We start from the raw sequence: 26,836 nt of genomic DNA, 5'->3' as shown, positions 1-26,836 counted from the left end.
ATAATCTTTATTATGGATAAACACTGTTACAGATAAAGAGGGTCATTAATGATGAAAGAAATAATTTACTGGGAACATTTAAATAATTCAACTGGTAACATTTAACAGTCCTTCACTTGTATTACTTAAACAACATAGCCTTGAACAATGCAAAGCAGAAATTAAGAATAAAGGAGAAAATGGCAGTCCACAATGTTAGTTGTCAGGGTTGTTTAAGGCACTTTTCTCAGTAACTGATACACCAAGGAGCCAAAATAGTTGTAGGTAGAATATGTGAATAACATATGTAGCACCCTTTAACCATCAATTATAGAAATGAATACACATTATCCAAGGACATTTGGGACATTTATAAAAACCAATCACGTACTGGGCTGCAAACGAAGATTCAGAATACCAAAGAATTGATACCTTGGAGCATAGGCTAGTCATCTACAGCCAGGAGGCCAAATCCAACCTACCATCTGTTTTTGCAAATAAGCTGTTATTGGAACACAGCCATACCCAATCATTTACATATTGTTTATGGCTGCTGTCACACTACAGTGGCAGAGCTGGTTGGTTGCAACAGAGAATGTATTAACTACAAAACTTCAAATATTTACTATTGTTCTTTTTCAGAAAAAGTTTTCTGACCCCCACCGTGGAGAATGGGTCCTTGGAACACAAAGCAATGTTAGAAATCAGTAACACCCACAGAGAAACAAATATTTAGGAATTTTGAAAATCACACTTTTAAATAACTAAAAGATCAAAGAAGAAAGTCTAAATGGAGCTAACAGAATATATCAATGTCTAACATTGATATATACATGTCAAATGATAGAATGCTGCTAAAGAGGAACTCAGAGAAATTTTAGCCTAAAAATATCAACAGTAGAATATAAGAAAAATTGAAAATTATGTGCCGAATGTTCAACTCAAGAAGCCAGAAGAGGATGGCTAACTGATTTGTTACAAGAGTACCAAGACAGTTCTATAGGGGAAAAACTAATCTTTTCAACAAATGATGCTGGAAACACTAGATATTCACAGGCAAAAGAATGAAACTAGACCCCTACCTCACACCATATATAAAAATTAACTCAAAATGATTAAAGACTTAAATATAAGCACCAAAACTATAGAACTGTAGATATAAATAGATATAACATAATTATAAACATACATATAAATCTCTGTGAGGTTGGATTAGGCTGTAATTTCTAAAATATGGCACAAAAACCATAAGAAACAAAAATGGATAAATTGGACTTTATCAAAATGTAAAACTTTTATGGTTCCAAGGATACTATTGTAAAAATGAAAAGATAACCTACAGAATAAGAGAAAATATTTGTAAGTCATATGTCTGATAAGGGTCTGGTGTCCAGAATATACAAAGAATAATTATAACAGTAAAAAGATAACCCAATTAAGAAATAGGCAGAGGATTTGAATACACATTTCTTCAAAGAAGATATGCAAATGACTCATAAGAACATAAAGAGATGTTTGGCATCAGTAGTCACTAGGAAAATGCAAATCAAAAGCACACTGAGATGCCAGTTCACCCATTAGAATGGCTATAATCAACAAGCTTGACAATAACAAGTGTTGACAAGTATATGGAGACATTGGAACCCTGATGCATTGCTGATGGGAATGTAAATGATGCTTTGGAGAGCAGCCTGCTAGTTCTTCAAAAGGTTGTTAAATGTAAAGTTCTTGAATGACCCAACAATTCCAGTCTGTGGTGCATACCCAGGAGAACAGGAAACATATGTTCACACACAAATGTATACATTAATGCCCATACTAGTATTATTCGTGATAGCCAAAAAGCAGAAACAACCCAAATGTCCATCATCTGAGAAATGGATAAACAAAATGTGGTAGATACATGCAATGGAATATTATCCAGCCATAAAATATAATAATGTACTAATACATGGTATGATACCAATGAACCTTGAAAACATGCTAAGGAAAAGAAACCAGACACAAAATACTACATATCAGCTGATTCCATTTGTGTGAGATGTCCAGAATAGGCACAGCCACAGAAACAGAAAGTAGATGACTAATGGCCAAGGACTGGGGCAGGGGCTAGAAATGGGAAGTGACTGCTAATGTGTTTCTTTTTGGGGCGATGAAAATGTTGTGGAGTTCTGTAGTGCTGATGGTTGCACAACTTTGTGAATATACTAAAAACCACTAAATTGTATACTTTAAAAGAATGTCTATTACGGTGTGTGAGTTATATCTCCAGTTTTTTAAAAAAGAAAAGAAGATAGAAAGGAAAGATTGGAATAAAGTAAGTGCAAATGGAAGGAAGTAATAAAAGAAATAAAATTAATGAATAATAAAAAATGAAATGGATAAAAAAAAATCAAAAGCTGATTTTGAGGGAAAAGATACAGAAACTGAAGAGAAAATGTTCCAAGTGAGAATAATGAGGGAATCTACATAAGTAGGCTGAAAACAAAAGCTTATGTTGTCAGAGTGATGGACAAAATGAACGTGGATTTGATGATTAGGGCGCCACAGGTTCAAGCGATTCTACCCCACCTGTCTGTCTCTACTATTTCCGGGGCCCCACCGTGGACTCCGAACCTTAAAAGGGCCTCCACTTCTTTTCCACCTCCCTCTCTTAAAGGTCTACCTGTGCCAAGAGATCGGGAAGAGCTGGGGGATTTTATGAGGCGCTGCTTTTTCCAGAGGCTCACCTTGCAAAGAGTATCTGAACCATTGCAAGCTGGTTCACTTTGTCAGACTGGCCAAATGATTTTCCACATTTGCAGCATTGATGGGTATTTGGTCAGGGCTGGAGATTGGCTCAGTAAGTTCCCTCTGATATTCCCAGAGAAGAGAGCGCATCCCTGACTCGACTCCATCCCAAAGGATGCCTTGTTCGGTCCCTGCTTGATTCTCTCCGGCTTCCATGGAGCCCCACAGGGTGTGCAAGGCTTCCAGGAAGCCAGCCTGCTTCCGTTGTAGCCATGGCACCCTTCCTGACACCCAGGGGTTCAAAACCCCAAGCTGACCGAATACCCCCTTTAGAACACATGTTCTTTGTGGATTCATGGATAGTATAGTCTTAACCATGATGGACAGAAGGAACTAAAGGCAGAGTAAATGGCAGCGTGCCTCTCTTGCAGATGGCGAGGACAATGCCATGCTCTTGCACAGCCCCCGGACCTCGGATGCCCGAGCTGAGACCTTTTCTCCACGCGTCCGAAGAGCCACAACCTCGAGGACAGAGAGAATATGGCCTGGAGGAGTCATCCCCTACGTCATCGGTGGGAACTTCACTGGTCAGTAGTCCCAGAGGAGACCTCCTTTGGGGCTGTGTCCTCCCCGGGGGGTGGAGCAGAGCCTGGGACACGGCTGTCCTACCTGCTGGTGTTCCATTATGCCTTCAGGGCTAGTGCTCTAAGCCTGGCAAAACTGTGGTCTCTGCTGGGACTGTGTCCTCAGTGGTGATCACCTAGTCCCCAGGCCTTCATGCAGGGGGTGACACATGATCCTGGTCTTGAAAGAGGGACAGGGTTTGCACAATGGGTAGGTGAGCAAAGCCCTCCAGGCCAAAGCCACACAGGGTGGCTGACCTGTCTTCTGCCTGGTTGGTCACCCACACCGGTCGCATCCCCGCAGCAATATGCAAGGTAAGCAGAGTGGGCCCTTAGATGTGGCTAGTCCCGGCTAGTACTGCTTGCGGGCAGTACACGCTGTGGGAAGGTACTTAACCTTGCCACGTTAAGTCCCTCTTCTGTAAGTGGGGATGATAATATTTTTTAGCTCATAGGGTTGTTTTGAGAACTAAACGAGTTAATTTAGATGAAGCACTTGACTAGTACCTGGCACATAGTAATTAGTAATTATTTGCTATTGGTATTATTATCTTTAAAATACATAGGTCAGCCAGTGGCTTCCCATCACTACTAGTGAAACTGAAACTGCTGACCATGGCCTCCAAGGTCAGCCCTTGCCCCCTGTTCCACCCAGTCTCCTGCCCTGCTCCTGCTCTCTTCTCCCCAGTTCCTGCGTGTTGACATTACAGGTACCTTTCTCTTCTGGAACATGCCCAGCTCATTCCTGCTTTAACACACCTGCACCTGCCCTCCATCCGCCTAGAACACTCTTTCCCCAGACCTTCTCGTGGTTTCTTCTTATCACTGCATCTCAGATCAGATGACACATCCCCAGAAAGGCCTCTTTGCCTCCCTGATACCCCCAATATCCCACTGGCTACTTGTTCTCAGCACCCCACTTTCTAGTCTGTACAGTACTTCCCATTACCTGAAATGCATTGACTTTTGTTCCCTGGTGCTTAACCGCGCTCTTTGAGATGCGGTGTGCTTTTCTGACCAAAGATTTACATAACCTTCATCAAAGTTAGCTAATTTTATATAGAGAATTCTCTTAACGTGGTGGTTTTTCTTGTTCTCTAATTAGTGGGATTGCTATTTTGGTGAGTGATTGAGCTATAAATGATTTGAACTAAAAATATCAAGATGTAAAAAAACAAAGTTGACAGCTAGGCTAGGTTATTCTTTATTCTGTCTGTTTGTTTTTGGGACAATATGACATCACACCCAGGTCTTCCAGACTATGATGGAAGCCTCCCCAGTGCTCTGCTTGTTTTTGGCAACAAGGTCATTCTAGAACTCAGACACCATCCCCGATTGTTTTTTGTAGTCCCCAAACACTATTTTTCTAGATCCTTCTCATTGTTTCTAGGAAAATCAAAATACTGTTCTTTATCTCAGATTGATAAAGAACAGATTGATGTGTTCTTTTAGAGAACATATATTGACTGTAAGTAACTATCAGCCAGTTTACTACTCTGTTCTTCTCCCAGACAGTTTACTTACTGTTCTATTTCTCAACACATTTCCACTCAAGGAAATATGAAGATGTGCTCAGAGAAAGCATGAAATTCACCTGTTTTCAAAGGGCTTGTAGAAAAGGACGCTCAAGGAGCCACCAGAAAACACTGTGGCCCCAGGCAAAGGTAGCATGAACGTACCTGAAAACAAACTTGTGAGAGCATATGGACCCATACTCCTGTAGATAGAAAATAAAATGAAGCCTCAGAATGCAATGCTGGTGAGCTACTTCAAAAGCCTTAAATTTTCCAGTTGAATAATCTGGGTAAGCTTTTTTTGTTTTAAGTTTAGATGAAAGTACTCTCCATTCAAAGGAAAAGCTGGAGAGTCTGGGATATTCTGAAAATCTACTTTTATCCTCTTTTCCCTTCACGAACTCTTCCTCCCTGAGTTTGGGCAATTCAGGAAATTTATATTCTTCGCAAGGGAAATCCTTATTCCTAGCGCATTTCTAGTCTGGGGGACCAATTCTCATTGGAAAAAGCGTCATTGTGAGTCAGCATGGCGTATGGCCTCTGAGGGAGGCAAAGACCCATCAGGACAGTGATGAGACCTGCCCTGTCGTTTCAGGAAGCCAGAGGGCCATTTTCAAGCAGGCCATGAGACACTGGGAGAAGCACACGTGTGTGACCTTCGTAGAAAGGACTGATGAGGAGAGCTTCATTGTATTCAGTTACAGAACCTGTGGGTAAGTAGGCACCTGCAAGGCCACTTCAGTGGAACCTGAGCCAGACAAATCTGATGGCTCGTGAGAGTTGAATTTTCTCTGTAAAGCCAAATATTTCCAAGGAGCTGTGATTAATAGCAACATAGGGTTTGTCAGAAACTCCCCTTGCCCCCAATGAACTCATAATCCCAGGACAAAGTAGGCCGGTCAAGAAGAAGATTCTAGAAAGACAAGGGGTCTGGATCTCCTGTCATGGGAGCAGTTGAAGGAATTGGGGTGTTTCATATGGAGAAGTGAGATTCCAAACCAGTTGGAGGCCCGCGATCGTACTGAGAGTCTGAAAAAGCTATGGCTTTCTCATGATGGATATACGTTTATGCAAAATTCTGCATGTAATTTTATGGGCTCCCTGGGCTAAGAGACTTCCTCCAGAAAACATAACAAATAATAAGGTGCCTGGATTATGACCAAATTTAGCCGTTATGCCAGGAAATATAAGTGTGATGTCCTCTCCTACTGAAAGAAAAGTTTCCCATACTGGTTCATATACTTCAACCCAACTACATGGGATATGCATGAAATGACTACTGAAGAGAATGACCCAGAAAGGTTACAGGCAAAAGGAAAGAAGGCACACAGGCAAATGCTAACAAAAAGAATGTTAGGATCGTAATTTTAGTTACAGAGAAGGCCTTTTTTGTTTCATTCTTGTTTTGTTTCATTTTTAAAGTAGGGGAGTGTTTTTAAAAAAAAAAAAAGGTGAGACACTTTATATTGAGAAGGAGTCCAAGCTACAGTGAGAATATAACCGTCATAAATCTTTATGCACCAAACAGTGCAGCATTAAGAGTCATAAAACCAGCCCCAGGGAATTCAAGGGGAAATTGACAGAAACACCAGCAGCAGGCGACTTTATTTCATTTCTGTCCACCCAAGAAGATCAATGTTGAGGTGACCAAAAAATGAGTAGAGATTTGTAGCGGACTGGAGAAATAGAATAGAGTTGATCCTATGGATCTATCAGATTCTGCAATCTGATAACAGATCTTTTCTTCTTATGCGCGTGTTGAACATTTATAGACATTGTCCATCTGTTAAGCATGAAACACACCTCGATGGATTCTCAAAGGCAGAAAGAGCATTAACATGTTTTCTGATTGCAAAGCAATGAGATTGGACATCATGACAAAGAGTAGAGTAAATACCCGTGCATTACCTAGTAAGTTAAAAGCTCCATTTTTTGTTTGTACAACTCTTAGGTCACAAAGGAATCAGGATGAATATTATAACTTATCCAGGCAATAAAAGCCCTACAATTCTAAGTTAGAGAGATATGGCTAAAGCTGTGTGTGTGTGTGTGTGTGTGTGTGTGTGTGTGTGTCCCAATAGCCCACATCAGATTTAACAATGATAATTCTAGAAGCATTTCTAGACTCAGGAACAAGTCAAAGATATTCATGATCACCACAATTATTTTACACGTTTTGGAAAATGCTAGCTAATATAATTAGATAAGAGAAGGAAATACACACAGTAAGTATTGGCAGGAGTAAGGCAATGTTTGCATGGTTTGAAGTTAGTGCAACATGTACCCCAAAACCCAGAAAAACAATTGAGAAACTTAGAAACAAAAGGAGACCCTGATGAGGTGACTGATTACAAATGTAACAAGAAAATTAATTACTTTTCCTTATAATGAAATAATTTGATACACTTTTGTAATGAGAAAAGTATCACTTTAATAGAAACATAATAAATAATACATCTAAGAATAAACTTAACGAAAATGCAAAAATATGCCAGACCTATAGGAAGAAAATGCTAAAACTCTAAGGAAACTTAAAAAAAAAGTAAAAATGGAAATGCATACCACTCCCTGTATAGGGATACTTAACATAGTAAAGATGTCACAACTCCTTGAAATAACCTATAAATGCATGCCATTGTGATGCAAATATCTACATTTATACATATGTAGGTATATGTGTATTTATGTTTTAGAAATTTAACAAATGATACTAAAGTTTATCTGGAGGAATGACCATGTAGAAATAGCCAACAGAGGAGAGAGACAGAGACAGAGGCAGAGGGAGAGAGGGGGAGAGAGAGGAGGTGGAAAGAGGCACAGAGAGAGAAACAGTAACAACAGGGACAGAGGGACAGAAGTAGTGTGGGATTATGGGAAGAGGTCTGATGGTCTAGTCAAACATCTAGGGTTTAAAATGCAAGTGAAGATGATAATAATTAAGATCACTTAGAACATAACAAAAGAGTTTAAAGTGAATATGCCTATACACAAATTTAGGTAGCATTTTAAATGAGTATTACTTAAATGAGCTATATTAGTCATTTGGATATTTTAACAGTGGTGTAGAGAGCTCATTGTGAAAAAAACAAAGCTGGAGGGGGCACCTGGGTGGCTCAGTGGGTTGGGCCTCGGCCTTCGGCTCACGTCCTGGTCTCAGGGTCCTGGGATTGAGCCCCGAATCTCATCAGGCTCTCTCCTCAGTGGGGAGTCTGCTTTCCCCACTCTTTCTCTCTCTCTGCCTCCCTCTCTGCCTACTTGTGATCTCTGTCAAATACATAAATAAAACTTAAAAAAAAATAGAAAATCTGGATTCCTACCTCACTTCTCACATCAAAATGATTCTAGCTGGATCAAAGATGTAAACATTTTTAAAAGGATAAAGAAAAGAAAAAAAAAAGAAATTTAAAAAGTATTAGAGAGAAACAAGAGTGAAGTTTACTTATAATCTTGGCCTAGAGATGGCCTTTCTAAGCAGGGCAAAAAAAAAATGAAGTCATTACAAACACTGAAATTTTAAAATTGTCTATGGTGAAAACAAAACCAAAACAACACATAAACAAACAAACAAAAATCCAAATAAGAAATAAAGTGAAAAAAAAATATTGTCAATATATTTGGCAATCAAAAGACTCATTTCCGGGGGGAGGGGGGTTGGGAGAAGGGGTGTGGGGTTATGGACATTGGGGAGGGTATGTGCTTTGGTGAGTGCTGTGAAGTGTGTAAACCTGGCGATTCACAGACCTGTACCACTGGGGATAAAAATATATGTTTATAAAAAATAAATAAAAAGTTTAAAAAAAAAAGATTCATTTCCTTAATTCATAAAGGGTTCTTACAAATCAATAATAAAAAGATGGACAACCCAAAAGAACATAGGGAAAGGATGTGATCACAAAGTTCACAAGAAAGAGAAATACAAATGTCTTATAAAACATGGAAAGCTATCCAATCTTGATATGGTGAAATACCATGTTTCACCTATCCAGCTGACCAAAAAAAATTTGATAAAACCAGTGTTGTCCAGGTTGTGGGGAAATAGGGCTTTTTAATATATTATTAGTGGGCATGTAAGTAGACACATTTGGGGATTGCAATTTGATAATATCTATCGAAATCTCAAATGCATATACCCTTTTATCTATCAGTCCCAATGCTAAGAATTTACCCTGACATGAACAAGAGTCCAACCATTTCTTGGTTTCCTTATTATTATTTGTTTGTTTGTTTTCTCTTCCTCTCCCATGAGGATTTGTTTAAATAGCAAAAATTGGAATCAGCCTAAATGTACACTATTAGGAGCCTGATTAAATAAAAGTTAATTGTACTTTAAAAAGAATGAAGGAGGTCTTTATGCACTATTATAAAAAGATCTCTAAATTAAGGAGGAAAAAATATAAAAAATGAAGGACAATGTACATAATGCATTTTGTAATTTAGAAAAATGTATACTAATTTTTATGAAGGATGTCTGAGACACTGTTAACAATGGTTATCTTTGGATGAAGAGATTAGAGGGGATGAGAGACAATACTTCAATCTTCTGAACATATATATTTTTTATTTATTTTTTACTTATTTATTTTTTAAAGGATTTATTTATTTATTTGACAGACAGAAATCACAAGGAGGCAGAGAGGCAGACAGAGAGAGGAGTAAGCAGGCTCCCCGCTGAGCAGAGAGCCCGATGTGGGGCTCGATCCCAGGACCCCAGGATCATGACCTGAGCCGAAGGCAGAGGCTTTAACCCACTGAGCCACCCAGGCGCCCCTGAACATATATATTTTTTAAAGATTAATTTATTTATTTGAGAGAGAGAGAGAGAGGGAAAGAGAGAGAGTGGGGGAGGGGTAAGGGCAGAGGGAAAGAGAGAATCTCAAGCAGACTCCCTGATGAGTGTGGGACCTGACGTGAACTTACCTGACGTGATCTTACGATGCTGAGATCACAACCTGAGCTGAAACCAAGAGTCACTTTACTTAACCAGCTGAACCACCCAATTGCCCCAACTGTGTATTTTTTTTTTTAATGTTTGATAGAGGTTTTCTGGGTGGTAAAGGCAGTAGGACTGTGGGCCATTTTAATTTCTTATATCTTTCTATATTAGGAATAATATATAATAATATATTAGGAATAAATGTTATTTGAAAAAAATAATTGTGCCCAGAAGAGGAATCATCATTTCTAAGGCTCCTCTGATAAGGATATCAAGACTCATCCTTCACAGAAACTCAGCTTACTCCATTCATTATCTCTTTTCCTTGTCATCAGAGATGATCCAGCAGAGACTTGGGGGTGCAGGGGTTGGAAAGGGTGTGGTCTTTATTTTGGGAATCTAGGCCTTATCTTTCCTTGGGTTCTCAAGTAGATCCATGACCACCAAAAAGGTGAACCATTTTTGGAGGGTATTTCTGTATTGGGAGGGAACTCAGACAATGAGAGTGCTTTCAGCACACATAGATACATATGTGTGTGCACATACACACACACACACACACACATTGGGGAGGGTATTAGCCTCTTCCTATTCTCTGACCTGCTAACCTGGGTATTTCTGCAACTGTCCAGCTGTTGTTCCTATGTTGGGCGCCGAGGAGGAGGCCCACAGGCCATATCCATTGGGAAAAACTGTGACAAGTTTGGCATTGTGGCGCACGAGTTGGGCCATGTGGTTGGGTTCTGGCATGAACACACCCGGCCAGATAGAGACCAGCATGTCACCATCATCAGAGAGAACATCCAACCAGGTAAGGAGCCAGTATGGAGTCCGGAAGCCACTGACCAGGAAGCTGGCATCCACCAGGGCAGGCAGCTGTGAAGGGGAGGGGTTTCCGGGAGCCGACCAATGCTCATTTGTTCTGTAAGGAGGCAGCAACCCTATTGTGCAGGCGTTTGTCACCAGCATTGCCAGTGTCCTCTGTGGTCCTTCCTGGGAGGAAGCCCCAGCTTGTAGGTTACAGCAGAAACAAAATGACTTTTTACGTTGTAAAGGACCATGAAATCCAGCTCCATTCCCAACAGGAACAGAGTGGACCAGAACACTATTGGTAGCATCAAAGCCGAGAAGCCAAAAGACGAGTTCTCCTGGTAGCTTTTCTAAGAGCCCCTTTTGCTGACTTCAGCAGCCCATCTTTTTGAAACAAATGCAATTAGGACATGAGTACATGTAAATGCAGTATTTCTGCCTGCAGAATTTCTGCCTGCCCCAAGGCAGATAGGGTATCTAGATTTAAAACAAAACAAAACAAAATTCAAAAAAACCAGAAAACAAAACCCAGAAATTCTCATATGAAATAATTTTATATAGAAGTTCATAATGAACTTGAAAGTAGCACTGAGTCATCTGGTTGCCTTAAATGCTTTTGAGAATCCGAATAGTGAATTCTTGGGGATCGAATTTAGCTCTCTGATTTTTCTTCTTTTCTTTCCGTAGCAAGATCAGAGATCTGTTTTTTAAGTTTTTGAGCAATCAGATCAATAATGAACCTGTCTACAAACGTAGAGTAAGGGTTTCCAGTGGCACCTGGGGAGGGGCTGTTGGGGAGTGGGGTTGGGAGAACACAGGGCTGTTGGAAGTTTCAAATTTCCAGTCTGTTAAAGACAAGGGGGACAACCGCAGCCTTGCTGTTTGATTGGGCCAACTGAAGCTCTCAGAAGTGGCTATGGGGCCTCCTCCTCCCCCTCTGCCTCCTTTCAGGGACTTGCCTTGTTTTCAAAGGCCTTAACAGAGTGTTGTGTCACAGGTCAGGAGTATAATTTCTTAAAAATGGAAGCTGGGGAAGTGAGCTCTCTGGGAGAAACCTACGACTTTGACAGCATCATGCACTACGCCCGGAACACCTTCTCAAGGTCGGAATCTGTGCTTCTGCCTCATCTGTGTTTTACTGTGCCTGCCGCGGGCTTGGGTCGGATGCCTGGAGGTGTGCTGAGAGTGGGTCTCTGCATGCTCTTTGCACAGTTGGCCTGTCTGTCCTTGAAATACAGTGGCCTCCGGGCTGCCATGAAATACAATCTAATCAGGTTCCCGCTAATAAGATTGAATCCTGTCGCGAAGCTGGCGTTCCATCACGCCCTAATGGCACAAGCAGCAAACTGGAAAGGGGAAATTATCGAGAGGTTGGCCAGGATAATAACTTAGGGGCTCTGGGTAAAATATCCAGGGGGCGGGGGAGTCTTCCAAAGCATGTCCTTGGTGTAAGCCTGGTGACGCTTACCGCTTCTCTCCAAGAGGTGTGCTTTATTGGAAGCTAGACCAGAGGAGGGCTGGGAGTGTCGTAAATCATGGATTCATTTTTGAGAGGAAGAAAATGAGGCTCCAGCCGGCTCGAGGGCACACAGGTAGCTGGGGTCAGAGTGAGAACAAAGATCCAGGTTTCCTGCCTGCGGGTCACGCTCGATGGTAGCCCGTGTACCCAAGGATGGCCAGACTGGTGATTTACGGCTGGCATCAGTGGGATCTGTTCTAATGAGTTATTGCTGTGCCGGACTGGATGTTAAGTATTGCCAGTACTGCCCTTGCTTCTAGACGGTATGAGTGTTTTGTATAAAGAAGTTTTCTCTCTCTGGTCCTAGTGTTGTGGGTCTTTCTGAAACCCTCGAGTTAGAGGAGACACAGGGTAAATATTTTCTCTCGGCACTTTTTTTTTTTTTTTTGGTCAGTTACCTCTTAAAACTAGCTTGTTTGCTTTTTATTTATCTATTTGATCACGGAGGGGGAAAAAAAGATTTGAAATGGGTCCAAGTATATACATAGGACAAGAAACAAATAAGGAGGGAACTTGAGGGTGGGGGAGGGGAGAGTAAGGGTAGAGAGCTACGCTGAAGCTTGGAATCAGCTGGCTATTGGGAATACATGCCATGAAGTCATGTACACTTTGGTGGGATCGGCAGCAAATCTCGCCGTGCGCTTCTTAGCAGTTATAGCAAAGACGGAAATAATTTCACGAGTCCCTGTGTCCATAAAGATCAATGGAAGCCATTCTTTCGGGTGACATAGCGCTCTTGGGAGTGAACAGGGAACTGGGCACCCAGGGCTTGTTGGCTCTTTGGGTAGGGCTGCTGGAAGCCTGCTGTTGATGAGGTCACAGGACTGGGGGAGAGATCCTCCAAACCTCCTCACCCCAAGCTGTCCATTGCGGGGGGGAGCTTGGTGCCGTCCCTCTGAGCACACAGCTGATTTAGCTGCCATCTCCACCCTGCGTGCAGCCAGGCGGGATCTCTCTGGAGCTCTGGTGGGTGGAGTTGTGTCCAAGTCAGCATCTTTGAACACCTGGCATGCGACTGACTGACCCTGTTCTTAGTACTCTTCTCCTGGCTCTTTATCAGAGGACACAGGGGGCACCATGTAATGAAGAGGCCCCTGAAATGAGAATCAAAGACTGGGTTCCAATCCTAGTGCTCTCACACACGGTGCTATTGAGGGATATGTAGACAGTAACTGGGGATAGCTTTGTGCTGGATCATATCGCCACCTCCCTGGACATCAGTTTCCTCGTGAGAGGGTGGGACTAGATGTTCTCTGAGCCCCTCCCAGCTCAGACATTTCCTATTGTGCTTTCTGAATCTGGTGCAGACAGGTGAGGCACCGACAGATTGGGTTGCCTTCATTGCCATGTGGACGTTCGAGGCTTCCTCTTGCATGTTGGGAAGCAGAGACTTTGAAGGACCTTCCTGGGGACCTTTGGGGGGGGGGTGTCTCAGGAAACAAGGGGATAGGCAGGATGTTAGCCCACCCTGCTTGAGTGTGGAGGCTGGGCTGACTCTCGGGTTTGGGAAATGGTGTAGGAAATATGGGGTCACACCACATCAGCCCTGGGGTTGCAGGCTGCTAAATAGAGACAAAGTGTTGATTCTGTAGAGAACCACTGTCAAGTTGATCCAAGTGAGCAGGTTATACCTTGGATCTTGTCTCCATAGCTGTCCTAACTCTCCATATTGCTTTATCATTTGTCTGTTAATAATTCTTATGCATTCATCTAAACTCCTCTCTCTCCCTAGACTAAGATCTTTGAGGGGATCCTCTTTTAATTCCCAGCACCATATGAAGCCTAGAACACGATAGATATTCAATAAATACTTCTTTTTTTTAAAGATTTATTTATTTATTTACTTACTTATTTGAGAGAGAAAGAGCACAAGCAGGCAGAGAGGCAGGCAGCAGCAGAGTTGAGAAGCAGGCTCCCCGCTGAGCAAGAAGCCCGACATGGGACTCGATCTCAGGACGCTGGGATCATGTCCTGAGCTAAAGGCAGCCGTTTAACTGATTGAGCCACCCAGGTGTCCCTCAATAAATATTTCTTAAATAAATGAATGAATTAATCAAAGGAGCCTGGGAGATCCAAAATGCTGGGGACTAGGTGAAGGAAGAAACTTCCATTATCTTCAGGCATTTCTGTCCACATACCAAAGACATGGTGGTCACGTCATAAGGAGAATCTACATAGCATCTCCTGTGTTGGGGGGTTGGGGATAAATTACTTCCAATGGGCTCCAGAAACTGCACTGCCTCCTTGGCACCGACCATGTGCCATTTACTAGGAGAAGCTCTGAAACCAGAGGCCAGGGCCAGAATGCCGCTAGTGGCTTCTGGCATCAGCATTTCTTTCTTTCTTTCTCTCTTTCTTTCTTTCTTTCTTTCTTTCTTTCTTTCTTTCTTTTTTGTTTGTTTTGTTTTGTTTTGTCTTTTTGGTTTGTTTGGTTTTGTTGTAGGCTCCACGCCCAGTATGGAGCCCAGCATGGGGCTTGAACTCACAACCCCAGGATCAAGACCTGAGCTGAGATCGGGAGTCAGACACATAACTGACTGAGCCACCCAGGTGCCCCATGGTTTTATTTCTCCACCCAGCGTGGGGCTCAAACTCACAACCCTGAGATCAAGAGTTGCGTGCTCCACCGACTGAACCAGCCAGGCGTCCCCTTTTCTTGTTTTTCTTTTAAGAAAAAAAAAAATCTTTAGTTTTTTTCCTGTGATCTGTAGTTCGTAATGCCATCCCTTTTGCCCCTCAAGGAGATAACCCTCATTAACACTGTTGTCAACATGGTGCCGCTTATCGGCACAGACCAGTGGAAGCCCATAGACCGAACCCCTGAAATAATAGCTCACCACCAAGCGTACCCAGAATCCCTCAGAGGGAGACATGGGCGAGGGAGCAGCCCATGGGCATGATGGGCAGCCACATAGGAGTCCAGCAGCTCCCCTGAAGTCCTTGAAGGGAAGTGGCCATCTCCTTCTGCCACCATGATGTCATCAGTGTCACAGAACAGTCTATCCTCAAACCAGTGGGTCACAGCAACCACTTATTTTTGTGACATTGTGCGTCATTCTGGCTCATTCTCTGGTTTTGCCTGGGATCATTTCCATGGCAATAGTCGTGTGGCCATGCCACTGGGCTGGGAAGTCCAGGATGGCTGGTCCCATGTGTGGTTGTTGTGCTGCCTATCCGGCAGGGGGGCCCCTCAGTTCTCCTCCCTGGGGCCTCTCATCCTCAACAGGCTAGACTGGACTCCTCACTGCATTGGGACTCAGAGCTCCTGTAGGACAAGCTGGGAGGCTGCAGGACTCTTAAGACCCAGGCTCTGGAACCTGCAGGACATCATTTCCATTGGCCAAGCAAGGTGCAAGGCCCAGAATATGGACAATAGGAGGCACCATTCATTATTTTGACAGCTACATGCTTACCCCTGCCTCAGAGTTTGGAATGATTTTTGGCAAATCTATTTTGTGGCAAGTGGATCCCTTCACTGTCCTTTCTGCCAGTTTTCTGCATGGATTTTCAGGAAACTCATTTGTTCAGTGGGACATGGATCAATAGCCTCCTTACTGATGGTCTTTCCTGGCCCACTTTTTGTCAAGTTTCACAGTCCCTAACTCCCTAATTCCATGTCGTTACTCCCTGGAGCCAGCCTGCACATCGTCTGAGTTTGTTAAAGAGTAGAGAATGGCCCATCAAGCATTTACTGGTAGGAAAACCCATTTTTGTGTGTCTTTACGATTGATCTGTCTCCTTCCAGCTTCAGTTTCTAGTTTCTTTCTTTTTTTTTTTTTAAAGATTTTATTTATTTTCTGACAGAGATCACAAGTAGGCAGAGAGGCAGGCAGAGAGACAGGGGGAAGTAGACTCCCCGCTGAGCAGAGAGCCCGATGTGGGGCTCCATCCCAGGACCCCGGGATCACGACCCAAGCCAAAGGCAGAGGCTTTAACCCACTGAGCCACCCAGGCGCCCCCAGTTTCTAGTTTCTTGCCGGCCTTCTCTCCTCCCCCGTGGTTGGACCCGGTCTCTGGGGAGTGATATCTCTGCAGGTTTCATTGGACAGGTGTCCAGGAGCTGAGGATGCACTTCTGTGGTCCAGGGACCTCTTTGGAGAGCTCAGAGCCAACAGCTTTGTTCCCTAAAGCATCTGCCCAACCTTTTCTTAGTTTAGCAGAATGTCAATGCTAAGAGTTGTCCTACCTAAGAGGGATGTCACTGCAGTGGTTCATGCAAGGGACGCCTCTTGCGGTAATTATCTTCCAGAGCCCACTGCCTTGCTGGCAGCTCAGGGGAAAGTTGGGGAGGGAGTCCCAGCCCCCTAGTGCTGTCCGAGCGTGAGCTGATGTTTTTCCTGCTGTTTTGGTGTCTGAAGTCGCCCTCATGGGAAACACTGGCTGGAAGGAAGGGGATGTGGGAGCTGGGCTCCAGGCCTGCCTGTGTCCCAGGGCTGGCTGGCCATTACTAGCTCTGGACTCTGGAAGAGATGCTTAAGCTCTGCAGGCTTTTTCTCACCTGTGGGGAGGAAACCCTAATAAGAATGGCACCCACACATCACGTTCCTGGCAGAGTCACCTGTGTGTGGGGGCTTTAGCGGGGTTGGCTGGCCTGGGTTGCTGAGAGACTGTGATGAGCTTTACATTTTGTGCAGCGAAATTTCTTCCCTCAGGGGAATCAAGAAAATAATTACAAATGAGCATATTTTATGTTAGGGCAGAAGTGCCTCTTTTTAGATTTAGTAGGTGATTGAATTTAGAATTTTATGGGGAGTCATTACTTGAGGTTTAAAACTTGGCAAAGTTGGGGCAACTTTCAAGGTAGTAGAGAATTTCAGCTAATACATAGGTAATGTGGATTTTCACATTTCCTTTGGGGGTACATTGCTTTGCAAGATTTTTTGAAGACACTGCCTTACCTTGGTTACATAATTTAATTCAAAAAGCATTTCTTGACCTGTTATGCTCCAGTCCCTAATAACATAGAGATGAAGGTCTTGGTGTCTCTGCTTGAGGAACTTACTATTGAGCAGAGAAGACAAATACCTTCATCCTTCAAAAAAGATAATAGAGTATGAGACAAAGAGACTAGACAAATAAGGCCCAGACGTAGCCCAGAGAAAGGAACTAGTAACTCGAGATGGTTTGGATAAAAAAGGTTCAAGAAGACTTTTAAGAGGGAAAGCCATCTGCTGGGGTTTTGGCGAATGAACAGGAGTTTGCTGGTGGACAAGAAGATGGGCAGCATGAGTAAGGGCACATTTGGGGCTAGCAGCAGTTTGGTGTTGCTTCAGACACCAAGTGGGGTAGAGGGGTCAGAAGTGGCTGGAGAGGAAGGCAGAGGCCAGTGGGCCAAGAGCCTGGGGATCCAGGTGGTGACTGGAGATCAGTGGAGGCTTCTGAGCAGAGAGGATGCAAGCCTGCACTCAAATTTCTGGACAATCCCATTGTCGTGTTAAAGGGGCCCCACAGAGGTGGCTGAGTCTACGGGAGGGAGGCCAGTTGAGAAGCTGCTGGGAAGAAGTCAGGAAGGGGATGCTGTCTGAGCTGAGGCAGTGGTCTGGAATGAGGGGGAGGGCATGGATCGAGGCATGATGGAAGGTGCCATGGTGCCTTTGGATTGAGTCTTGGGAGACAGGGTTCATGGGTTGAGTGTGGATGTCAGACCCAGAGGATAGTGTGGTCACTGGGAAGGGTAACCGGGCATCTGGAGCTTAGCAGGTGATTCTGGGGCTCAGAATCAGAGAGTTTTCTGTATACCTTTCCATGGCAGGGGAAAACCCAGAGAAGCCAGTGGAGCAGGAGAAGAAGAAGAAGGCAGAACCTACAGGGAGAGCCCAGAGAGGGAAACGGGAAGTAGATGGATGTCCCCTTGCTGCTCAGAGATGTCAGTGCCCTGGGAGCCAGGGGAAGAGAGTCTGAGGAAGGAAGGAGCAGCTGATGTCAGTGCTGTCAGGGAGGGTGTGTGAGGGGTGACAGGTGTCCATCGGGGCCATCAGTCAGTTAGTGGCTGTGGACCTTTGTAGGACAGTCTGGTTGCAGTTGCATTGAGGAGTGAATGGGAGGTGGGCAGTCAGACAGAATGGAGATAGTTCTTTCCGGAAACCTGGTTAACAAGGGAGGGAAGACACAGGTAACTGGAGAAGGAGCTGGTTCGGAAGGAGGCCCTCCCTTCCAGAGAGGCCCTGCGTCAGGGGTCTGGAGGTAGAAAAGGAGGCTCAGACAGGGGTCTACCAGGCCCATGTCATGGAGGTCCAAGACTGTGCTCAGCCCGGCCGCCTGCCGTCTGCTCCTCTCTTATGGTCAATTTCCATTTCCTTCATGTGGGAATAGAATAAGCTGTTAGAACTGGAAGGGACTGCCAGGACTGTCGGGGCCAGTCTCTTACTGTCAGAGAAGTAAACTGAGGCTCAAGGAAGGGATGGGGCTTGTCCAAGTTCACCCAGGTGGCAGAGCCAGGCCGTACATGGAAATATTTAGACCAGGGCCCTCACAGCTACCCTTTGCTCTCTGCAATCATCTCCATTGCTAAAAAGGCCCCCAAACCCTGATTCCTATGATTCACAAACTCGTCAACCAGCACTAACTTTTGAGCCCCTGAGAGCCTCGCAATGTGCTGGTTCCCAGGCTGTCTGTGGAGCCTCTCCAAGATTTATCCATGCTCAGTGGTTCCCGCTGCACAACTCCAGGGGGCTCCACGCACACCAAGGTCTTTCCGGATGGTACTCCCCGAAGTTGTACGATGTGGCGGCCCGGGGGCCTGGACCCATCAGGGGCTTCGTGGCAATACTCAGTGCCCATCCATAAGTTAGCCCCCAGGCCAGTGGACTAGGGTAGATCGGCAAACGTAGCAGAGTCATTCTCCCATCGGAAGCGAGTAGGCAGCGCATGAAATAGAAAGCCCACATGCCAGGATGAGTAAAGCAAATCTTTTCAGTCATACGGGTCTGTGGAGAGGCAGCCCAGGGGCCAGGGACGTCGAGGCAGCTGTGGGCAGGGAAATAAAGACTGTACATCCCAGCGCGGCCAGCCAGCCAGCCTTGACCTGTTTTTCTATTTCTCTCTCTCTTTTCTTCCCACAGAGGAGTTTTCTTAGACACCATCCTCCCCCGCCGAGATGACAATGGCATCAGGCCAACCATTGGCCAGCGCGTGCGGCTCAGTCAGGGAGACATCGCTCAAGCCAGGAAGCTGTACAAATGCCCAGGTAACTGAGTCCTCGGGAGTCCCGGGGCCATGCGGGCACCCTCGGAGTGTGACTTGACCACGCTTTGCAAGCTCGCCTCTTTGCTGGGAAAGCAGCTCGGGGGACCTGACGAGGCTGCTGTAATTTCTGGCATGCTGCTCTCAGGAAGGTTCCAGACAGCATAGGAGGCCCAAACTGGGGAGGTGATTGCCAGGAGTGACACGAAGAATAGGTCTGGGAGCTCACAGCTTTGTCTGTGGGAACCTTTGAAATTCTCTGGCCCAGCCCTGATAGCCCGAAGAGGAAGAAGGCCTAGAGGAATAGCAGCAGTGACCATGGGCCTGGCGCAGTGCGTAACTCTGAATGCCCCTCACTTCCTATGGGAGTGAGAGATGTGGGTTTGTTGGAATAAAAACCAAGGGTTTTGCAGAAAGACCTTGAATGAAGGAGTTCTTAGGGAGGGGAGGGTCAACCTCCTAGATCCTCAGAGCTGTAAATGAGATTGTTTCTATGGCCTTGGGGCTTCCCTAGAAATCGGCCATCGGAGCCTGGACAGTACCCTGGGGTCTGAGGAGTCTGCTTCCGTGCCCAGCCACAAGCCCCTCCCCTTGAAAGTGCCCTCTTTGCCTTCCATCCCCTTGGCTTCAGCATCACACCCCACCCCACCCCCCACCTCCCCAACCTGCTGTCCTGGGAGTGAGCTCACTTTGACCCCTTTAAGCTGTTGAACTTCAGTGCAAAGCATCTGTTACAGCAGCCCGGGTTTACCACTGATGGAAGAGAACACAATTCAGTAGTTTGGGGAAGAAGAAGGAAATTCATGACCCACAGGTCCAGTAACATTTTTTTTTTAATATAATTTTTTATTTTTTATAAACATATATTTTTATCCCCAGGGATACAGGTCTGTGAATCACCAGGTTTACACACTTCACAGCACTCACCAAAACACATACCCTCCCCAATGTCCATAATACCACCCCCTTCTCCCAAAACCCCTCCCCCCAGCAACCCTCAGTTTGTTTTGTGAGATTAAGAATCACTTATGGTTTGTCTCCCTCCCAATCCCATCTTCTTTCATTTATTCTTCTCGTTCCAGTAACATTTTTTAGACCCTAGACCAGACCCACAGCTGGATCATGGGACAGGATATTTGAAAAAGGGGCCATCCTAGAAAATGTAGGCTATCACATCACCCTACTAAGTGGGATCACAGAGCATGCAAAGGACTCTGTGGGGTTTGGTCCATCACAAAACTCTAGGAAACATGTCCATCCAGCTATTAGTCATGTGGGGGCGTGTTCGGGCTGCAGTGCAGGACGCACATATCATATAACCTAGCTGAATTGAAAGAGAAACATTATAGCATTCTCTGGGAAATGCCATAGTATTTATTTAGTTATAATGTATATGCCTCTTACATCCCCAAAGGATTGGAGGCAGCTGGTAAATACCATGGAGCCATAGAGTAATGTATCTGTTCTTGCAGAATGTTGATGATTATTCGAAAATAATTTCCATGGAACCCTTGGGGGTGTTGACTGCTGGGCATAATCCTCGTGATGCCTGGCAGTTGTTCAGTAACATGATATCGAAGCCCCAACATCCAGGATTTCCTGAGGCTGATGACGGGCCGCTCTCCAGCTATTCCTTCCTGCAGCTTTAAAACTGCAGCTTCCAGTAATTTCAATTAGTAGCTAAGAGCAGGGTTGTTGCCCAGTGGAGGTTGAATTGCATGTAGGCAGATACGGGTAAGGATGCTTGTTTCCCACACTCTGGGGGTGACCCATGGGAAATATTTTTCACATATGTAAAGACTAGTTTCTAGACTTGCAACCAGGCAACCCTCCAATATTCAAGGGCAGAATAGCTTCCCCTACCTCTGGTCATCTTGGAGTTTTCTTGAGTGTTTATTTGGTAGCTCATTCAGAGATAGGCAGCAGAAAAAGAAGAGGCAAGATTCAACCCAATGAGTTTCTCATGAAATGGGTTTCTGAGTGTTTTCTTTGTCTTGTTGCTTCACCTACTTGTACTTTTCTGTGCTCGCTGCCTCAGATGTTAGTCATAATGACAACGGCCGCTGTGTGTGGCGTGCTCACTGTGTGCCAAGCACTGAGTGGATCCATGTCATTAACCCTTCAGGAAGCTCCGGCCCATTTTACAGACAAGAAAACTAAGGCCCAGCAAGTCTGGGAAACTTGCACCCCACTCGAGTCCATGCTCAATCCTGAGAGCCTCAGGAACCTCAGCAACCCCTGGGTATTGCTCTTTGGTGCCCAGACCCTATTTTCACTTCTATCAGCCAGAAGAAAATCATCAGTCTGACTGACACGCTTCTCACAGAGGCATCCCGGGGGCTTTGGCTGGTCACAGGGTGTTGACGGGGCCTGGCACAGGGAGCTTCTGGGATAGGGAGCGTGTCTGCCTGAATCACAGTTGTTGTTTTACTTGTGCAGCATGTGGGGAGACCCTGCAGGACACAACAGGAAACTTTTCTGCACCTGGTTTCCCAAATGGCTACCCTTCTTACTCCCACTGTGTCTGGAGGATATCGGTCACGCCAGGGGAAAAGGTACGTGTGAAACCACCTCAGGAAGTGACATAGCTTTCTTTGAGGTGTGGGGGTTGTACTATTATTGACAGTAGTGAAAACAGCTGCGATGCTATGAGCACCACTGTGCGCCAGCTTGCTTATTTCTGGACTTCCGACTGGTGTCATACAAATAGAGGCTAGAAGCAAAATGTCCATGTGAATTATAAATCAAGCTCACAGTTTGGAAAACAAAGTAGACTCTAGCCTTTCTCCTTAATAAGGACACCATCAGAATGCCTTGGAAGGTGAGGATCCAATTGAGAATTCCTTGACATGTCAGAGTGTTGCTCTGGGAGGTAGCAACGTAGGGAGAGCTGGCCCCCAACCCACAGCTGGCTCTTCCTTCTCTTCTCAGCACCCCCATTTCATCTCAGGAGCACCCATGGTGACACCCCAGCCTACTCTCCCAAACACTCTGCACGCCCTCCTTGCAAACAGTTATTCCTCCAGTAGGAGCAGATTGGTTAGATATGCTGTCTACCTTTGCCCAGTGGAGGTTGAATTGCATGTAGGCAGATACGGGTAAGGATGCTTGTTTCCCACACTCTGGGGGTGACCCATGGGAAATATTTTTCACATATGTAAGGACTAGTTTCTAGACTTGCAACCAGGCAACCCTCCAATATTCAAGGGCAGAATAGCTTCCCATACCTCTGGTCATCTTGGAGTTTTCTTGAGTGTTTATTTGGTTCCAGGACCGAGATCTCTGCATGATCTAAAAGTAGGCTCAGGACCATTTGGACAGGAACTCCAGGGTCCTGGGCACTTGCAGTGAGGTCTAGGAGCTATGCAAACTCTGGGTGAGCACAATCCTTTGGGTCTGAAGGTTCTGCGATTCCCTCCAGATTCCCTCTAGAGTTGAGCCAGGGCAGCAGTGTCTTTTCTCGTGGTCCAAGGGTGTTAAGTTCTCAATCCTCTGGCATCTCTTTACATCCATCATATGGATAAGGAATTTGAGGCCCAGACACTTAAAAAATTTCCCAAATTCACAATAAAATATAGAACTGGAACTTGGGGCTTCTTCACTCCTAAAACGCGTGTGTGTGTGTGTGTGTGTGTGTGTGTGTGTGTGTGTGTGTGTTGTCACACCTCCCTTCAAATCCAAGAGTTCTTCAGACTAGACACTGCCATCTTTGAGATGCCCTCTCTGTCCCTTGGGTCAGGCTTCCTACAGTCATACCTGCCGTAGCTTGCCTCACAATAACATGATTGCTGGTTTATCTGGTTGTCTACCTTCTAGACCCTAACCTCATTGAGGACAGAGACTATTCAGCTGGAGGTCTCCAGCACCCAACAGAGTCCATGGCACAAAGTCACACAAAAAGTCTTTGTTGAGGGCACCTGGGTGGCTCAGTGGGTTAAGCTGCTGCCTTTGGCTCAGGTCATGATCTCAGGGTCCTGGGATCGAGTCCCACATCGGGCTTTCTGCTCAGCAGGGAGCCTGCTTCCTCCTCTCTCTCTCTGCCTGCCTCTATGCCTGCTTGTGATCTCTCTCTCTCTGTCAAATAAATATATAAATTAAATCTTAAAAAAAAAAAAAAGTCTTTTTTGAATGGGCATGTGAATGGATGAGAGGCCAAGTGACAAACCTGCAGCTGGGGGTGCCATGGGGTGATGGATTTCCGGAGGCCTGAAGCCAACCTTCGAGTAGTCCTAATTCATAACTGTTACTAATGTCCACTTAAATGTTTTCTCTGGCCTCGGTGCTATTCTCAGCATATTATGCAGTTTATCTCTTTTAATCCTCAGAACTTCATGTGATAGGAGCTATTAGCACATTAATTTTTCTGATTAAAAAATGGATTTGCCTGAGGCTACTCAGTTTGTTGCGAAGTTGGGATCTGAGTGCAGGTGAGAACCTGGATGCTTACCCATCATCCTGTATTATTTCACAAAAGGGTCAGGCGAAAAGGCATCTGAACATGCATTCACGTGCACGTGCTCACGTAACGTGTGCTCACACACAACACCCATGCGTGACTCTTATTCTGGCTCTAAGTATTTATGACACTGTGGTTGTCATCCAGAGCCTGAGAGACTCCAGGCTTGTCCCCTTTGCGTTCGTGCGCTGTCTCTGTGCCTGCTGGAGGCAGTAATGAGAGGAAGGCAGGAAGAAGGAGGAGGAAGAGGAAGTGATCCAGCAGTCCCCAAATGGTTGAATTGTCCTACCTAGCAGAGGCTATGGGATATGCAGAAAATCCCTCCAGCCTTAATTATTATTGCTAACTGGGGGGGGGGGGGGCAGGGAGAATATACATCATTGAGATTCCTGTACGAATGATTTCCATTTTGGCTTCACCAGCCTTCCCTGAACTGCTAGTAATTAGCAAACTTGATCTATTCAAGTGTCACTTCTTGCTTGTCACCTCTTTTCCTATGGTCTTTATGGTTCCCTAACGTATTTAAAATAATCAGTCTGAATGATTATTTCGATCATGAATGTGTTACTAAGGAAGTTGTAATACCATTTCCTTTCTGAAAATTTGAAAAGCCAAAGAATTATATTGCAACCAGCTAGTCAGTATGACTGAGCTCTTCTGCCCAAACGTGAACACTGTGGGAGCTACAAATGAAAGATAATTTATTATCCCTGTCTTCAAGAGACTTAGAGTTTAGGTAGGGTTCCCCCTTACCTTTAGGGGATCTGATTTCATTGAAGGAAGAGTATTTGCTTGGCCCAGTATTAGTTTTTACATTTTTACTAATCAGCAAGCAGGGTTGAGAACCACTTGTCTAGTTTGAAAGAATTTTGACCTCTCTCTCTCTCTCACACACACACACACACACACACACACACACACACACACACTGTACAACACAGGAGCACAGGAGGGGAGCTGGCCTATTATATTCTCCCTCTTCAATTCATAGATGATCAGAAGGCTTTGTGGAAGAAGGTATTAATTGTCCTGAGACCTGAACACCGGGTGGGATTGGCCCAAAGGAGGGGTGGACACGCTTAACGCTAATTAGGACAGGCAGCTTGTGAAAAGTGCTTAGTGTGTAGGTTTGTGGAGCACTCAGTGTGGCTTGATTTTTAAGACCGCATTTATCGAGTTCCTATCGTGTGTCAGAGCACGATACGCTCAATATACAGTTTCTCCGGCCGCCCATCAATAACCCAGTGGTGTGCGTGTTGTTTCGCAGATAAGGAAACTAAACATCACTCACGCAAGTGGGCAAGTGAGAGGTAGAGCTAGTAAGTGGTAGAGCTAGTAAGTGGTTGATCTAGTAAGTGATAGTAGGATCTCAGAGCTAGTAAGTGGTAGAGCTCAGAAATCCAGATCTGCCTGACTCTTAAAGACGCCTGCTCTGCAGTCACCATAAGGGGCCAAGGAGAGGGTCCCAAGGAGGGAAAGGCCGCGTCTATTTGGGCAGTCAGAAAGGGTCTCAGGGCAGAGGCAGGGGGTGCTGGAGCTAGACCTGGGGAAGCGTCCATTAGCGGGATCCCTCAGGGCACACAAGGAAATAAGTTCACATAGGACGGATGCTGGAGGCTCTGGGAGGTAAGTAGAGAGTTTAATTTATGAGATGGGGCAGGGGGAGCCATGGAAGTTCTCTGAGCATAGGAGGAGTTTGATGAACATAAGATGTCAGAGCAAGATAGATCTAGAAGCCCAAGTGCTCAGAAGGGGCCAGGACGTGGCCGGAGTGATGCAGACAGCGCTGCTGAAGGGACACCAGACTGGCCTGCAACAGGGACACAGACATCTTAAGGGAAAGAGGTCTGTCAGCTTCAGGGATAAACAATAGAGGTGAAGCAGACATGACAGCATAGGGCTGCACCCCCGTGACTGGTGTCACCTGCGCACAGGGAAGCTGGAAGGGAAATGCTGCTGCACTAAGGGACCATCACAGTCACCGGGGAGCAGGGAGGGCGGGAGCCAGCTGAGGCCAGAGGGCAGCGGAGAGAGGACAGGTGTGTTGAAGCCCAGAGAGGTGTTCAAAGCAGGGGAGGCATGGAGAATGGGACAAACGAATAACAGCCCTTTCAGTCTGGCTGGGAAGGCCCTGGAACTTTGACCTGCAGCCTTCCAGCCTGGGGCTTTGCTTAGAGACCCGAGGGACCTGGTTGCAATAGTGGGGCAGGGCTGCCTTTATGGGTTCCCTGGTGAGTGAAGAGAGCAGAGAAATGATGGAGCAGAGACAAGCCGAGCCTGGCAGACATGGCATGGGTACCCTACGTGGTGGGGCTGGATGGAATGAGGAAGGAGGGATGCCTGAACTCTGCTTTGGGCCATCTGCCAGGGATGCCCCAAGCTGGAAGGGTAGCAGGTTTATGGGAAGAGTGCCTGTGTGCCAAGTCCACAGGGCCACCCACCTGCCTCCACTCTTTGTGGACAAGGACACCCACGGAATGGCCTCAGCATGTCCAGAAGAACTGAAACCTTCCTTTTTAGTCCATCTGAACCCCAGGCTCCCCAGCCTTCACTCCCCATTCCAGAGCCACCCAGCATGACCTACACTCTCCTTGCCTGAGCTCATGTCAGTCCCTCTCGCCAAAATGCGCTCCTGCCCTGTGTCTCTGCCCACTGGGTCCCTATTCCCCTTAGGTTAAATGCCACCTCTTCTGAGATGTATCCCGGCAGCCTCTAGTTCTCCCTCCCTGGAGCTGCAGGATTCCCTTCCTGTGCGTCCCTCTCTTTTCCACATTTATTCCAGAGTGTTCTGTCTAACTGGCCTGAACCCTCTGTGTTCTCTGAACTCCCTAAAAGCAAGAGCCCTCTCTTGCTGATCTTTCAATGTCAGTTGGCCAACACAGACGGGCACACAGTAGGTGGTCAGCTAACAATGGTGTGATGAACGAAAGAAGGAATGAATGCAGGAATGAACGAACACACAGACTGACTCTAGGAAAGCTTTCGGCTACACCCCATCCCAGAAGAGTGAGGTCATGGCCGAGGGGGAACAGTGATCACGGTGGTTGCTCAGATGCACCCAGGCTAACCCCAGGCCTTTGGAATGATGGA

At 45.6% G+C, this 26,836-nt stretch overlaps 1 protein-coding gene across 2 annotated transcripts in view; it reads left to right on the top strand.

Annotated features, from left to right (window-relative positions):
• TLL2 (tolloid like 2) overlaps nt 1-26,836 on the top strand; it is a 119,283-nt gene that overhangs the window by 58,254 nt on the left and 34,193 nt on the right. For both annotated transcript variants that reach the window (XM_082722144.1, XM_082722143.1), the window contains exons 4-9: nt 3,141-3,296; nt 5,442-5,559; nt 10,412-10,590; nt 11,587-11,692; nt 19,170-19,294; nt 21,730-21,845. In XM_082722144.1, the coding sequence (XP_082578270.1) occupies nt 3,141-3,296; nt 5,442-5,559; nt 10,412-10,590; nt 11,587-11,692; nt 19,170-19,294; nt 21,730-21,845 (800 nt within the window). The remainder of the gene's footprint in view (nt 1-3,140; nt 3,297-5,441; nt 5,560-10,411; nt 10,591-11,586; nt 11,693-19,169; nt 19,295-21,729; nt 21,846-26,836) is intronic.

This window comes from Mustela nivalis, assembly GCF_964662115.1.
Source record: "Mustela nivalis genome assembly, chromosome: 2".
Classification (NCBI taxonomy): domain Eukaryota; kingdom Metazoa; phylum Chordata; class Mammalia; order Carnivora; family Mustelidae; genus Mustela; species Mustela nivalis.
The sequence above is the reverse complement of the archived record's forward strand: the minus strand, read 5'-3'. Positions and strand labels throughout refer to the sequence as shown.